Genomic DNA, 14814 nt, shown 5'->3' on the forward strand with positions numbered 1-14814 from the left:
TGTGAAATACATGACTCTGCATTTGTGTGAGGAGACCTGCAGAGATGCCAGAACATCATCTACACGCGGCCGACTGGAAGAAGTGCATGATGGGCTGCTGTAAAGACGCCACTGCAGGATATAGAATCCAGGCCAGCGCGTCACATGAGATCCCTGATGGGACAGATGTGGATCAAAGAAAGAGAATCAGAGCAGAAAGAAGTGTGTCCATCTTCTGATCAGTGTGTTTTGTAGTGAAATATGAGCCATGTTGATGTTCCTGACAGGTTTCATGAGACACACACACCTGTACGCTCTCTCCCTCTCTGCAGGTCAGGGCCGTCTCCACCATGCTGTAGTCTTGTCCGAGCATCCAGGATCTGTCGATGAGCTGGACGTTGTTTCCAGCAGGACAGGCGAGGTTGTGTGCGCTCAGAACGTCTCTTTTAACTGGCTGAGGAGCCCTTCTAGAGTGATAGATATTGAAGATCACGTCGCCTTTACACACATCAAAGTCCCACGTAATGACAGACGATACTTCTGTAATCTCTATCAGCACCTGGAAACGAATGAAGTGATTATTTCATAATTCATAACACACAGCGCTGAGCTCCATTCAGAATTTAATTTCAAACAGGATGCAAAGCTGTATTTCAAACTAGAAGTTACACGAGGAACTATAAGTAATAGGACTTGAAAATAAAATGCAGATAACTGCTATTTTAAGTACTTTAATTTTTTCACTATAGGCTACTATCACATTTGTACTCACAGCAGATGGAGTATTTCCAGAAACACTATATTAGTTATTTATCAAAGAAAGAAAAAAATAACAGCCATAATATTGACTATTGTAAATGCTGTGATACTGTGATGCTCAGAGACTGTTATTTCCTCCTCACATTGCTGATTTCACCATTAACTCTTCACCTGAACAGTTTATGTTGCTGTATATGGTCTCATTGTAATCCTTGACCATCAAAATATAGGGGTCGACATCACCTTTTCTCTGTTATCATGTTTGGTTCAGGAGATACGACACAAAATACATAATTTTGTTATGGCGGAAAGTAAAATGGTCGTCATGGCAACCACGAGGCCTTTTTGCGATGGCTCCATTTCTAACCTGTACAATTGTACCAAGTTTCGTGCTTTTATGAAAAAGTGAACATATCACCTCAAATTTTGCACATATCACCTGGACTAATATTATATTATTATTATTATTATTTGAAGTGCCACAGATACTTGTTTAAATGGCCATCATGCACTAAACGACTGAGCAGAACTAGACTAACAGTATTTGACTTTTACGCTGCATGTCTTCTTATAACCAACAGATGGCGCCAATCATCAACATACAGCGTGTGTAATGAACTTCGCACAGCTGAAGTAAACAGCAGCAGCTGTATATTGTTGAGTATCGTCTGTGGATGAGCTGTACCTCATGTGGAGCTCCCTTCAACACACTCGCGCTCTTGTAGATGGTTTCATTCCACAGTTTAACCTCCTCGCTTTCCAGCTCCTCAGCCGTACGGTACAGAGACTTGGGAACCAGACCCCCCTCAGGAACATCACACTGAGGTAAACAAGAGAAACACAGTTAGATTAGAGTGATATTAGATTGTTTTCATGCCTGTCTGAGTAAATCTACATCTACACGTGTCCTGTAAGTATTCTTTTAAAATATGTAATGTAGTACTCTTTTTAAAAGTATACAAAAGTGTTGTTTTTTCACAATTGTTTTACGGACTGAAAACAATTCTGTTTGTTCAATTCAATTCAAGTCTGTTTGACACAAACCACTCATAACGTGCACACATAAATTTTTTTTTAATATAATTATGCAAATCATTATTTGAGAATGACTTGCTGGTCTAAGAAAGGCACATGACATGTCCTATCACTTTTAAACAAATGACGCACAGATCTGCCTGACGTTCCAGCTTGGTGAACCCACTGGTATCTGAAAGTGCCTCAACCAATCCAAGAGTTTAAACATGTCAGATCTCACCAACAACAGACTCACCAGAGCGTCTCCTCCTAAGAAGTCAGGGATGAAGTCTCTGTTGATGTAGTCCACCAGACCTCCAGGCCCCTGGTAGTCATTCCCTGCATAGATGAGAAACTTCTTCCGCGTGTTTTCGTCAATGAATGGACTCACCTGATCGCAGAACAGGGTGCAACAGAAATCAGCGGGTCATTTTTCATTAGCACTGCTAACAAAGGCCCAAGCAAGCATGACATTTACAGAAGCCTGGCAATTAAGAAAGGCACCACGCTGACATGACATTTAACTCTGAAGGGTCAATGTGTATACAGAACAATTTACAACCATTAAATGAAGACTGAGTGTGTGCTTATCTCAGTCTTTCCCAATATCGTGAACTATTTGTTAACATTATTTGTATGTGCTAAGTGTGTCACAATTGTGAAATCTTATGTTTGTGTGTGTGTTTACCAAAGTCCAGAGCACAGGAAACACTCTGGGTGCTCTCAGTATGAGGAGACGGCCCAGTGTTTCAGGGTAGTTGGCTCCTACAAGCTCTATCATCCTCAGCAAGGCTTTGATTCCCGGTCTCCACAGATGCCTCATATTTAACCCCTCAAGATCCACCAGACATGTCCAACAACTACAGAACACAAACACAGAAGTAATTATTACTTATCAGGGTAGAGACATCACATAAAACACATAGTATGTGTGACCACCAAGAACTGATTCTTATTCACATCAGTTCCATTTAGAAGTTTGATATAAGTGGAGTTGGAATTGGAACCAAAGTCATACAATTCATTTTACTCCCATTCTGTACATACATGACTGGTTTGGACATGTCTTCTTAAGTACCTGATTGGTTTTCCAAATATTTTGGTGTTCTCTTCACAGTGTCTGAGACCTTCCTCATTGATGGACAGTACCTGAAGGTTGGACCAAAGGTGAAGGGGGTCAGTGAATATAATAATTTTATTGAATTTAGTTAACTGGCTCCATTGGTGTAGTCACCACCTTTATTTCTGTAGTGCTATATACAATAAAGATTGTTTTGAAGTAGCTTTACAGTGATAAACAAGAAAATAGCAATTCAATGACACAAACACAGATCAATTTGGTCAAACTTTATTTTAAGGTCCAATTCTCGCCATTAACAAACTATTAACTACAACTTTTGCCTCAATAAACTCCTAATTATCTGCTTAGTAAGGTAGTTGTTAAGTTTAGGTATTGTGTAGAATTAGGGATGTAGAATATGGGCATGCAGAATATGTGCTTTATAAGTACTAATAAACAGCCAATATGTTAATAATATGCATGCTAATAAGCAACTAGTTAATACAGATTGGTTTCTATACTAAAGTGTTACCATCAATTCTGCTGTAAAGCAGCTCTAAAAAAGACAACAGTAAACAGTCCATTTGTGTAGTATGGTTTCTCTCAAGGTTTGTTTCTCCCGCTATCACCAAATTAAAATTTTTCATTTCTTGCAACAGTCACCCAGGCTTGCTCACTGTGGGATTAAAGTATTATGTACTTTTTAGAAATTTCCCATTTAAACATCTTCACGGAGTAAAGATATGAGTAATTTTCAATCACAAGAAAGGATCGATATAGTACTTGTCTAAAATGAGAGATGTTACTAACTGAAATCAAAGCCACACCCTACATTACTCAACATTGTCAGTTAAATGGCTAATAAAATTTGCAAAATTACAAACATAACAGTATGACTTTCTGTAAAGCTGCTTCGAAACTCTGTGTATTGTGAAGAGTGATGTGGAACTTGTCGAACTCTTACATGTCTCAGAAGGTTCTCTTCTCCCAGCACCCGCACTAAACCTTTGGTGTCCATTTGTCCAAGTCGAAGGATATAAAGAGGACGTCCATCTACAAAATACACACACAAGCAAGCACATAACCACACAGATTTCTGCTTCTTTACTATTAATACATCCTTATCAAAAACACTTTTTAACTGAAAAATGAGTGTTTACTATTGTCATTTTGCATTATTGACACTATTTTCCTAATTAATGCTGTTCAGTTGCTTTGTCACAATCTGTATTGTTAAAAGCACTATATAAATAAAGGTGACTTGACTTGACTTCGCTTAGATACATATTTTGATCAGTTTCAAACTCATCAAAGCACAGGAGTAACACGCATCCTGGTTTAAGAGGCTCTCCATTAGTTCTATGTCACACAGCCATGTTTAAAGTCAATTTAAACATATAGTAGAGACAGACCTTTGTCATGGTGGTGCCAGCCTCCTGTGTAGTAGTCCTGCAGGAGCTGTGGACACTGCCATGTGTCCAACAGGAAGTCTATTTGATGCTGCTTCCTCCATGTGAGCGTCTGGCACAAAGCCTCTTTGGCCTTTTCCAGATTAAAGTCCCGTGAGCACAGGAAACGCAGCACATGCTGATCTTTAGGGATCTAAAGTGATTCATATATAATTAAGTAATAATTCCATTAATCAAATCAAATCATAAATCAGTCTAATATGCTGATTAGCAGTTCAAGAAACACTTAATATTATCAGTGTTGAAAACGTCTCCAGGTTACGAATGCAACCATAGTTTCCCGAGGGAACGAGACGCTGCATCGGAAACACTTTGGGAACTCCCCCAGCATGACCATGCTCTGAATCACATATGAAATCAGTCCAATAGATGGGCGAGACATCATGGTTGGGTGACGTTGCGACCAGGAAGCTATAAAAGCACGTGTGGTGGAACTGGCGTCAGCTTCTAGGAATGAAGCAAGTGCTCACAGGGATGCCAAAAGTATGGCACTGAGACGCAGCGTGTAACTAGGGGGTGTCTGCCCACTGACTGGCCACCGACACGTAGACTTTCAAGGTGGAGTGGGTCAACCCTGCAGAGAAACGGGCCTGCAGGAACTCCAGCACTGTACCAACTGGGCAGTAAACTTGGTCGAGCTGTGGCCCCTCCCCCCCAGGGGCCACACCCACGCTTCCACAGATCCAGGCGGGGGTGAAGATAGTACCCTCTGCCTGTGAGAGGAGATCCCTCCTGACAGAAATTCCCCATGGAGAGCCGTTGAGAAGGGAAATCATGTCCGAGAACCATACGCGGACCGGCCAGAATGGGGCTACCAACAGTAGACGGACCCCGTCCCGGCACACTCTCTCCAGAACTCCTGGGAGCAGAGCGATCGGCGAAAAAGGCATACATACGAAGCCTCAGCCATGTCTGTACCATAGCATCCAGTCCGAGAGGAGCTGGATGAGTCAGAGAAAACCAGAGAGGACAGTGATGAGCGTGAAAGACATCTCGGTGCTGAACCGCCATCTGCTCAGATTGAGCTAATATGAACCAATCATCGATGTGGTTGAGTATGTGGATGCCCTGGAGTCACAGAGGAGCCAGAGCAGCATCCACACACCTCGTGAAAGTGCAGGGTGAGAGTGCAAGGCTGACGGAAGAACCCGGTAAGCAAACCTCAGGAACTTCCAACCTTCTTTGGGACGATGAAGTACCGGCTGTAGAACCCAAACTGTCTGTCGAGAGAAGGGACCACCTCGATGGCCTCCTTCCTCAAGAGAGTGTTAACTTCTTGTTCCATTACCAGAGCCTGCTCGGGGCCCACCAGCGTGGGAATGACCCCGTTGAAATGAGGCGGAGAAGAACCAAACTGATTCGTTAGCCTCTTTCTACAGTGTGCAGGACCAACTGAGACACATTTGGCAGAAGTTTCCACGCTGCCAAAAAGGTCTACTAAGGGAATCAGTCTCTCAAGGCTGAGATAATGAATAATGAGATCTCTGGTGTAATCAGCGTGGCTAGGTCGGTGCCTGGAAGCGGCGAACTGGCAGGAGACCGCCGAACTAGCTGCTCTAGAAACATCCGAAGAGGTAGCGTGCCTCTTAGTACCGCTACGTTTCCGGGTGGTGACTGAGAGAAGCACTCGCCGGTGTGTGTGTATTTATATATACATTATAAATATACACAGTACACATACATATATTATGTAAATAAAAAAATTTATTTTGGATGTGATTAATTGTGATTAATCGTTTCACAGCACTAATATTGCTTTTGTTAATTGTTTAATAAATAAAAATAAAACAAATAGAATACAAAAAGATTAGAAAAGCTACTGTTAGTTTTTTTTTTTAAGAAAACAAGCAGTCAGTAAATAAATAGTGTGCAAGTCTAAAAGGGACAAGTTTTTTTTAGAATAGAATTAAAATAGAGTGCTAGAGTTAGAGGGTCAAATAAAGATGGAAGATATGTGTTTTCAGTCGATTCTTGAAGATGGCTAAGGATTCTGCTGCTTGGATTGAGTTGGGCAGGTTATACGAGTGAATGCAAAGTTTCTCAGCGGAATGCAAAAGTTTAGCAAGTGAATGCTTATTTACTTGTTCTTGACAAAACTGTTGAAGTTGTCCAGATAACGTTCTTTTTTTGTTTTGTACAGAGACCCTGAAAGGTCAGGGTAATGAAACATAATGAGATGGGGGGAAAAAAAAAATATATATATATATATATATTTTGCAATGCCTTTTTTTCATTGCTTTTGCATTCATCAGAGAAACGTTTGCACTCTCTTGCGAAACGTTTTGCAAGCAAACACAGAACTGGTGAGGGAAATACTACAAGATGTGATGAACTTCTACCACATACACAGTTTCTCAAAGAATGCAATACTTTTGAGAATACAAAGACTTCAAGTTCAAAATAAGAGAGATGTGACTCAAAAGTTTTGCAAGTGAATGTAAAGTTTCTTTGGCAAATGCAAGTTTTGCAAGTGAACTAAATTTTCTGGTGGTAAATGCATTGAAAAATTATTTTTCCTCCTTCAATGTTTATTATCTGTCATGTTTCTCAATCACCTTAAAGGAGTTCCATATACTTTTTGGTTGAAATGAATAATTTAGTGCTCAAAGAAAATTAAGCATATTTTTGTGTATTTTGTCATTACTATTGTGAAAACTGTGAAACATTTTTACTAACAAAACTTGTCTTCATTTGTCAAACACACACACACACACTTGCATTTGTGGTTAAGGGGACTCTCCATAGGCGTAATGGTTTTTATACTGTACAAACTGTATTTTATATCTAACCCTACACCTAAACCTACTCCTTACAGAAAACTACTGGCAATTTTTGAATTTCATAAAACACCGTTTTGTATGTTTTTTAAACCTTTTGTTTTACGGGGACACAGGAAGTGTCCTCATAAACCATGTTTACGTTGTAGTTCCCATGTCATTATACACATCTGTGTACTCATAAACCATATATACCATATATTTGATTGTCCTCATTTGTAAGTCGCTTTGGATAAAAGCGTCTGCTAAATGAGTAAATGTAAATGTAATATACCAGTACACACACACCTTTTTAATACTGGTGGCGTACTGCTTCATTGCAATCTTCTCTGCTGTGCTCTCAAACCCGAAAAAGGATTTGATGTCCATGCTGGCAGACTGCTCAAAACAGGTCCAGTCTTCATTCTCTGGGTGAACCTGAAGAGGGAATGCATAAACATCAGGATCCCTCGTAAACCAGCTAACACATAAACGTGTCCATAAGTGAGAGAGAAACGGCAGGATGTGGCTTCAGACCATGTAGCAGCAGTGCTCATAGACGTTGACTCTGCTGGAGAAGGACTCATTATAGGCCTCAATGTGCAGAGTTCTCTCTCTTCGGTTTAAAGAGTTCTTCTGGATGAAATACATGTACTCCACTCCTGCAATCTGAACAAAGAGTTATGTGTCAAAATCACCACCTAATATTGGTAAGTTTTAATGGCTTAATGTGATAGTTCATGCAAAAACGATCATTCTGTCATCATTTACTCCATCTCATGTTGTCGCAAACCCATAGGAATTTAGTTTTTTCTTCGGAACAAAAATAAAGATAGTTTTAAAATGATCTTATATTCAGTTATTTACAGTCTAAATATTTTAAAATTTTCAAGTATGCTCAATGATGGAATTTGGCATTATGGGCTTGTAAAAAAATGTAATACCCTCTTTAGAAGCCGAGGGGCCTCAACATCCATGGTACATCTACGCTCAATCACTTGGGATGCCCCATCCTCACTATGACACTCACTAATGATGACACTGTTCACAAACATGGGTATCAGCGGACAGTTTGGGAATCTTCTCTCATAGGCCTATGGAAGAAAAAAGATGAGAAAGTGTGAGAAAGGAAAAAAAAGGTGAAAGAATTTCAGAGAAATGAATGATAAAAAGATACAACACTGAACTGTTTGCAAGATAGAAATGGCGATAATTTTTGCACACAGTGCAATGTTCTTAAAAATATGGTTTTTCCATTCACCTTGTGCAAATTACCCTCGTATAGCTTATGTATGCTCTTGAAAACAGAACACAGGTCTTGTGATATGTTATTGTTTTAGTTGACTTAGCAGCTCATATGACCGGATTACCAAGTACAATATGTCACATGAAGTCTTAAGTCAACTATACAAATTAACCACATGTATGCCTGTCAATATTTACTCCCTAATCTCTCACCTTTTAAGGTTCTCGCTATGAGGAGTCATAGGACTTATGCTAAATAGGGCTGGGCGATTTGGCCGATTCTCGATTTTTTACGATTTTTAAATAGTCAACTTAAAAATGTAACTACAACATGATTGAAATAACTTTTTCTTTATTAACCCTCTAGTTGAAGAAAATTATATTCCAAGTGCACCACACATGAAGTTGTCAACATGATGTAAATGTTAAACAAATCACTTGTTAAATATCTTTGCAGAAAAGATGCAAAAACTACAACTACATCTTTTTACAAACTTGTCTTATACATGTTATACGTTCAGAAATAATAGGCTACAATGAAAATGCTTCAATTCTCAACAGTCAATGTAATTCAAATTCAAAATGACTGACTTTGTACATATAATCCAAACAAATTTACATTTGTAAACTGCACACTTGTAAATATATCTGTACATTCATTTAAACAGTTACATTTCTCTATATTTCTACTTCTGTATAAAGTGCATTATTACATTTTCTGTTTTTCTTATATTAGTGTTATACACCATCTCTACTGTGTAATTCCTATGTCTGCTGCACTAGTTTACATACATTTCCATACTTTCTTCTGCACTGGAAGCTCCTGTCACCAAGTCAAATTCCTTTTCTGTGTAAATTACTTGGTAATAAAGCTCTTTTTTGCATGTTTTTCCTATTCCTCTGCACGTGTCGCATCTTTATCAACACAAAAGCGCATTCTGTGTGAATGGCGCCTCGCGATATGAGCGCGTCACACGTGAGCGGTTAATTACATGCGCCGACATGCGGTTGGATCGTTCTTTTCTCTTTACTGTTATCACCTGCATATTGTCAAAGTGTCCAGTTCTGACGTTTGGTAATATTGCGATTCCTCGATTTCAAAAATATAAAATTGCGGCAAAACATTACATTTAAATTAATCGATTAAATCGGAAAAATCAGTCCGTGGCCTTCCGTCCGATTGTTACCAGAGGTCGCCCTTTCATTATATTGACTTTCACACCACACAGACTGTTACACGCCACCCTGGACTACATTTCCCATGCTCCATTGCACTAATCACAAGCTCACCTGAAACCAATCACACACAGCTCCTACCAATAACACACACTATATAAATCAGTTCCACACCACCATTCAATACTGAGTATTGTCTAGCATTTATTGCTCTCCAAGTGATAGATACATTACGGAGGCCATTCCGAGTTTTCTGAGTCAAAGTCTAGTTTAATCCTGTTCATTACCTTAGTCATTTGTGTCTTGATCCTAGCCTGTGTATCTCATTTTGTCTGATCTCTGCCTGCCCTGAAGTATATCGCCTGTCTTGGATTACCCCTCTCGTCTCGCCCTGTTGGGATACTGTTTACCCCTTGCCTGGACCATCGCATGTGTTTCGGATTACTCTTCAGTCTTGCCCTCTATATACCTGTCTGCCATTATCCGACTCTTGCCTGTGTTGACCATGTCTTTAAATAAATCCTTGCAAATGGATCTGCACGTCTCTCATCTCGTTCGCCCCGTTACATATACAAGGTTTGCATATTATTGTTAAATGGAAAGGATTCATACCTCCAGAACCATTCTGTTGTGCTCTATTTAGTTTAGTGTCACATTACACACTTTAAATTGCATCTATGTCAGTGCATTAGCCATCAGTGCAAATATGCCGAGCAGTGAACGAGCTCTTTCCATATTTGTTTTAGTATGTGTTCTCTGCTATCCCAGAGAGAGAGAGAGAGAGAGAGTCACGTAGATTAAATAGCAACAAGATCCTGCTAAAAGTCAAACAACACGTGCAAAATGTAAATGATCTATAGAATGTCTTCAGAATAGTAAATGGAGTGCCTTAATGGACTGAAATGGAATGCATTATGAAACGGAATATATTATAGAATAGCAGTATGCTACATTTTTGTCACGTGATCTGACAAAAATTGTCATCTGTAATGCATTTTGGCACAAACAGTTGTCACGCTGTAATAGAAGATCATGTCGATCATAATGCACAGCTGGATACAATATTATATGCAGTGTTGTTTACTGCACATTCTGATCAGTGTAGTAGGTCATATACATCAGAAACACTGTGTACGGTACACAAATATGTGCTTTACGCTTAAAATATGGTATCCTCTTTAAAATGCCAGCAATATCTCGACCTTTGTGTTAAATCAGTAAAGTGATGATGTCCATAGACGTCATCCATTAAAGCGACTGTACTCGGGACTGTACACAATAACACAGTTCAAGTAAGAGATGAAGCATTATATATTACTGTCTGCTTTCAGGAATAGAAAAGGTTACAGCAGTAAGTAAACTAAAAAGCCCTTTAATATTCATATTTAGTTACTGAATTTCAATAGAATTATAATGCAACTGAACTGAATTATAATTAAATAATTCTGCACAATTTACAAAATTATGGTCATTTGAATTTAAGAAATTAGATTAGAATAAAATTCAAAGAAATATACACAACTGCTTTCAGTTTTTAATACAATTTAATACAATTTATATTTAATGACCTGAACTAAATTTATATTGTATTTTATGTATTGTTCTATCCTAAAATGTCCACATCGACGGAACAATATACATTCACAAGCAGTAAAAACAATCAGTATATTCCTCTTCATGTGATCATAAAAATCTACTTTTCGTGAGACGTGTGACCTATTCCGTTCAAATTCTAATTAAACTGAATGCCAATACTTAAATTGTGAATTTTACTCAAGCCCGGTCTTCCAATCATGACTTTTTTCAAATCATGATTGTTTTAGATAATCATCTAAAACAATCCCTGATGTTTTTTCTATACTAACATGATTACTTGTTGAAGTGGGTTTTATACTGTGTGCAACAAACAAGCCGTTTATAAAATCCAAACCTCTTCCACAGCTGTTTCATAAGCACAATAATACTGTAAGCCTTTGTGACATAAACCCCAGAGGAGGTTTGATTGACAGCAGAGGCTGAGAGCGCACAATGAATGATTCTTGTGAAGTGTGAGCGGTGGCCCATGCTGACTAAACTATGACGTCAAACTGTGCACTCAGCAAATCTGAAAAAAGCAATACACAATGATAATGTTGATAAGAGCAAGTGATTAGTACTTTCGCCAGGGGAAATTATGTCATTGTGGGGGGTGGAATGGATCAATGCATGTGAACTGTAACCTAATTACCCAGCTGATCAATCATGCCTTGAGATTTCACGATGCTCACGTCTGCCAGAATTAATACTGCAACAGATTCACTCCAGACACAAAATGCAATGACATTCAGACCATGATTATTATATGACCCAGATAGCTATTTTTTAGCACTCTACAAATAATAAATCTATTATACCTATTGTATTATCATTGACACTCGCTTTGATATTTTATTATCTAATGCAGTGACAGACTGTACAGTTTAAATGTTAATTACAATTATGGCTCTTTGCCTTTAGATAGGTGTATTTAATATGAACTTTTAGTGTACTTCAAATCTTAAAAGTAGATATTTTAAAACAACTGTATGTGCAAATAATGTAATATTAAAATAACATGCCACCTAACTGTTTTTAAAGAGAGTTCAGTAATGACTGCTTCTTAACACACTTAAGTACAATTTTTAATATTGTTAAATGAAAGTACATTTTAAAATTTGCTTTTGTCATGCTTTAAAGAAGTACACTTAGTTTGAAGTGAGTTCAGTAATGATTGTTTCTTAACACACTTAAGTACATTTTTTATATATATTGTTAAATTAAAGTGCATTTTAAAATCAGTTTTTGTTAAAGTACACTTATTTTGATGCGCTGACTAACACACTAAAGCACTTGTACACTTGATTATAATTTTAGAGTGTTATTTAATATTACATTTAAAGTTAACATATTTTTAAAAATACACTAAATTGCAACTTCATTACAGATATGTAATTACTAATGTATTTAAACACGTTACATAAATTTTTAAAATAAATCACATTAAAGTATATTTTAGTTTACTATTAAAGATTGTCAGCACATTTGACAGAACTTGCATATAAAAATCTACTTATGTCATACTGTAAGTGCATCATAAAGCACACTTATTTAACTAATTGCCTTTTCATTTAATGCAATCAACAGTCAGTAAATTGTCTGAAAACATTACATTAATTTCACACTTAAGTTTATTCTTGTAAAGTATATTATGCCTGTAATACGTACTCTTTTGTATGGGTTCTCATGGGATTGTAAGTGTTAATGATTGTGTAAAGGGTGCGATAATATTAACAGGTCACAAGAGTTGTGAAAGGATTTAGGTGTGTATTGAAGTGCTGACATAATGGTGATGTTAACGTAGGTAAATATTACTAACACATACAAAAAATTATTGTTCTCTTAAGCAATATAGTTCATGATCTTAACAATATGTCATTTACAGTTGTGATTTTGCACATTAATTCAGTCACATGTGCGTGTTTATCTGCATTTTACAACAGCTTCTAAAGCAGACATTTAATCAGAATGTATAATCATCTAATCTGATCTGTTTTAAACCAGATATAAAAGTTATCAAGATAAAATGTAACAGTGAATGTTAACTGGTTTTCAGGATGCGTATTTTACACCGAATGTATCCCACATATAATGTAATTGGATGTTGTAATTTTCTTGTAAAGCAACCTAGAGCTTTAGAAGTGTGCTATGTAATTTAAATGTATAGTAGCAGCTTGGCTTCTAAATGTTTCATGAATTTTGATGCTCTTGGCAGACAATAATCCACTATTAATGTATATTTTGTATGGCTGGACTGTAGTATTGACCAGTGAGAAATCAGGATGTTAACTATTTATTTTATAATGCTAAGCACATGAAACGCCGGTTCAATTCAAACCATAAACGCTATTAAAGCAATAAAGCAATAAAGCAATAGAGACTTGTGCTCTGTGAGGTTAAAGATTTACCCGTATTTGAGCTGGCAACCCATCTGAAAGTTTAGTGAACTCTAGAGCAAAGCCGCTTTGAGACAGCTGACTAGACAAACTTTTGAGAACATTACTAAATAAAAGTAATTCTATACATTAACTCTCAATTGTTTGCAGCAGGTATAATTTAAAAGGACAAAACTGGAAAAAAACAAACACATATAAAAGGATTAACCAACTATAGACAGACTTTTAAAGAATATGATCTGGCATACATACTCTCTCATGTGCATGCAATTTTTTTTAAAAACTCACCGCCATTATGAGCTCAAAAGGGTACTTGTAAACCCTCACAGGGGACTGATATTTCTGCACCATCGCTGCACCTCAAATGAAAAGCCTTTCAAAAATAAATACATAAAATTGATGAACAGCATTATGACCAGAGAAACAGAATTGATCCAACAGCATAACGGTTGAGATATTGAAACATCATCATACATTATGTATTAATATATCTTCAGGCTGGTTAGGTACAATCTTCATCTTTAATGTGGTCACCATCTAAGATAAATGGCCTCTGTGTGAATGTTTAAAAGAGTTTCAAAAAAACTTAAAATAATGATCACCCTGTACAACCAGTGACCCAAAAGAGGCCTGTAGTCTTTATTCATTCTTCATATTCATTGTTGTTCACCGGCATAGGCAATTTGAATGAAACACAAGTGAAGCAACCTGTAAACAGAGACTGACTCCAATGCAATCATAAGGTAAACGTTCAAGACAGCTGTGAAATTAACTCTTACCCCTTATCTTTGAAGTTAAAGGCGCATAGAATGTAGTTTAATGGAAGTCTTGATAAACCCTGATGTGAAATACTAAGAATCCAGTCTGGGTTGCTTTAGTTATTCTGCTCCATTCTGCCGGGGAAGTGAAAGCCACGGTTGTGTCAGCTGAGGTTACATAACCCACGGCACTCACACAAACTCCGCCTCAAAACTCCCGTCCAGTCCAGGCCAGTCCACTTGTTTAGTTAAAAACAAAGCATTTCACTTTATAGTTACTTTTTAGTTACATTTGTATTTAGCATAAATTGATTTTTACAAGTATTTGACAATGCCTGTACTGGAAATATCTAAATAAACAAGAAAAGGAAGTCATGTAATGACTTGCTTGACTGCTTGACAAAGACTCGTCTAAAATGTTTTCTGAGTAGTTGCTTGGTGCTAAATGTGGTTATCAGGATGGATGGATGGATGGACAGATAGATAGATAGATAGATAGATAGATAGATAGATAGATAGATAGATAGATAGATAGATAGATAGATAGATAGATAGATAGATAGATAGATAGATAGATAGATAGATAGATAGATAAACTTGTTTGATTTTTAATGTTTAATTGAATGT

The 14814-nt window shown here is 37.4% G+C and overlaps 1 protein-coding gene across 1 annotated transcript; it reads right to left on the minus strand.

Moving 5' to 3' along the window:
* Positions 1-3: 3 nt before the first annotated feature.
* Positions 4-14339, minus strand: LOC107562035 (SEC14-like protein 1; the record flags this gene model as incomplete). The annotated part of the gene is made up of 13 exons (XM_016246599.1): positions 14209-14339; positions 13718-13802; positions 7982-8131; positions 7575-7706; positions 7347-7475; positions 4225-4414; positions 3777-3865; positions 2831-2901; positions 2441-2612; positions 2009-2143; positions 1424-1558; positions 287-538; positions 4-153 (listed from the first exon to the last, which is right to left on the minus strand). Coding segments are annotated over exons 2-13 (1668 nt in total), but the record flags the coding sequence as incomplete, so codon positions are not given.
* Between the last annotated feature and the right edge of the window lie 475 nt (positions 14340-14814).

This window comes from Sinocyclocheilus grahami, unplaced genomic scaffold (genome assembly GCF_001515645.1).
Source record: "Sinocyclocheilus grahami isolate Dianchi unplaced genomic scaffold, SAMN03320097.WGS_v1.1 scaffold803.1, whole genome shotgun sequence".
In the NCBI taxonomy this organism is placed as follows: domain Eukaryota; kingdom Metazoa; phylum Chordata; class Actinopteri; order Cypriniformes; family Cyprinidae; genus Sinocyclocheilus; species Sinocyclocheilus grahami.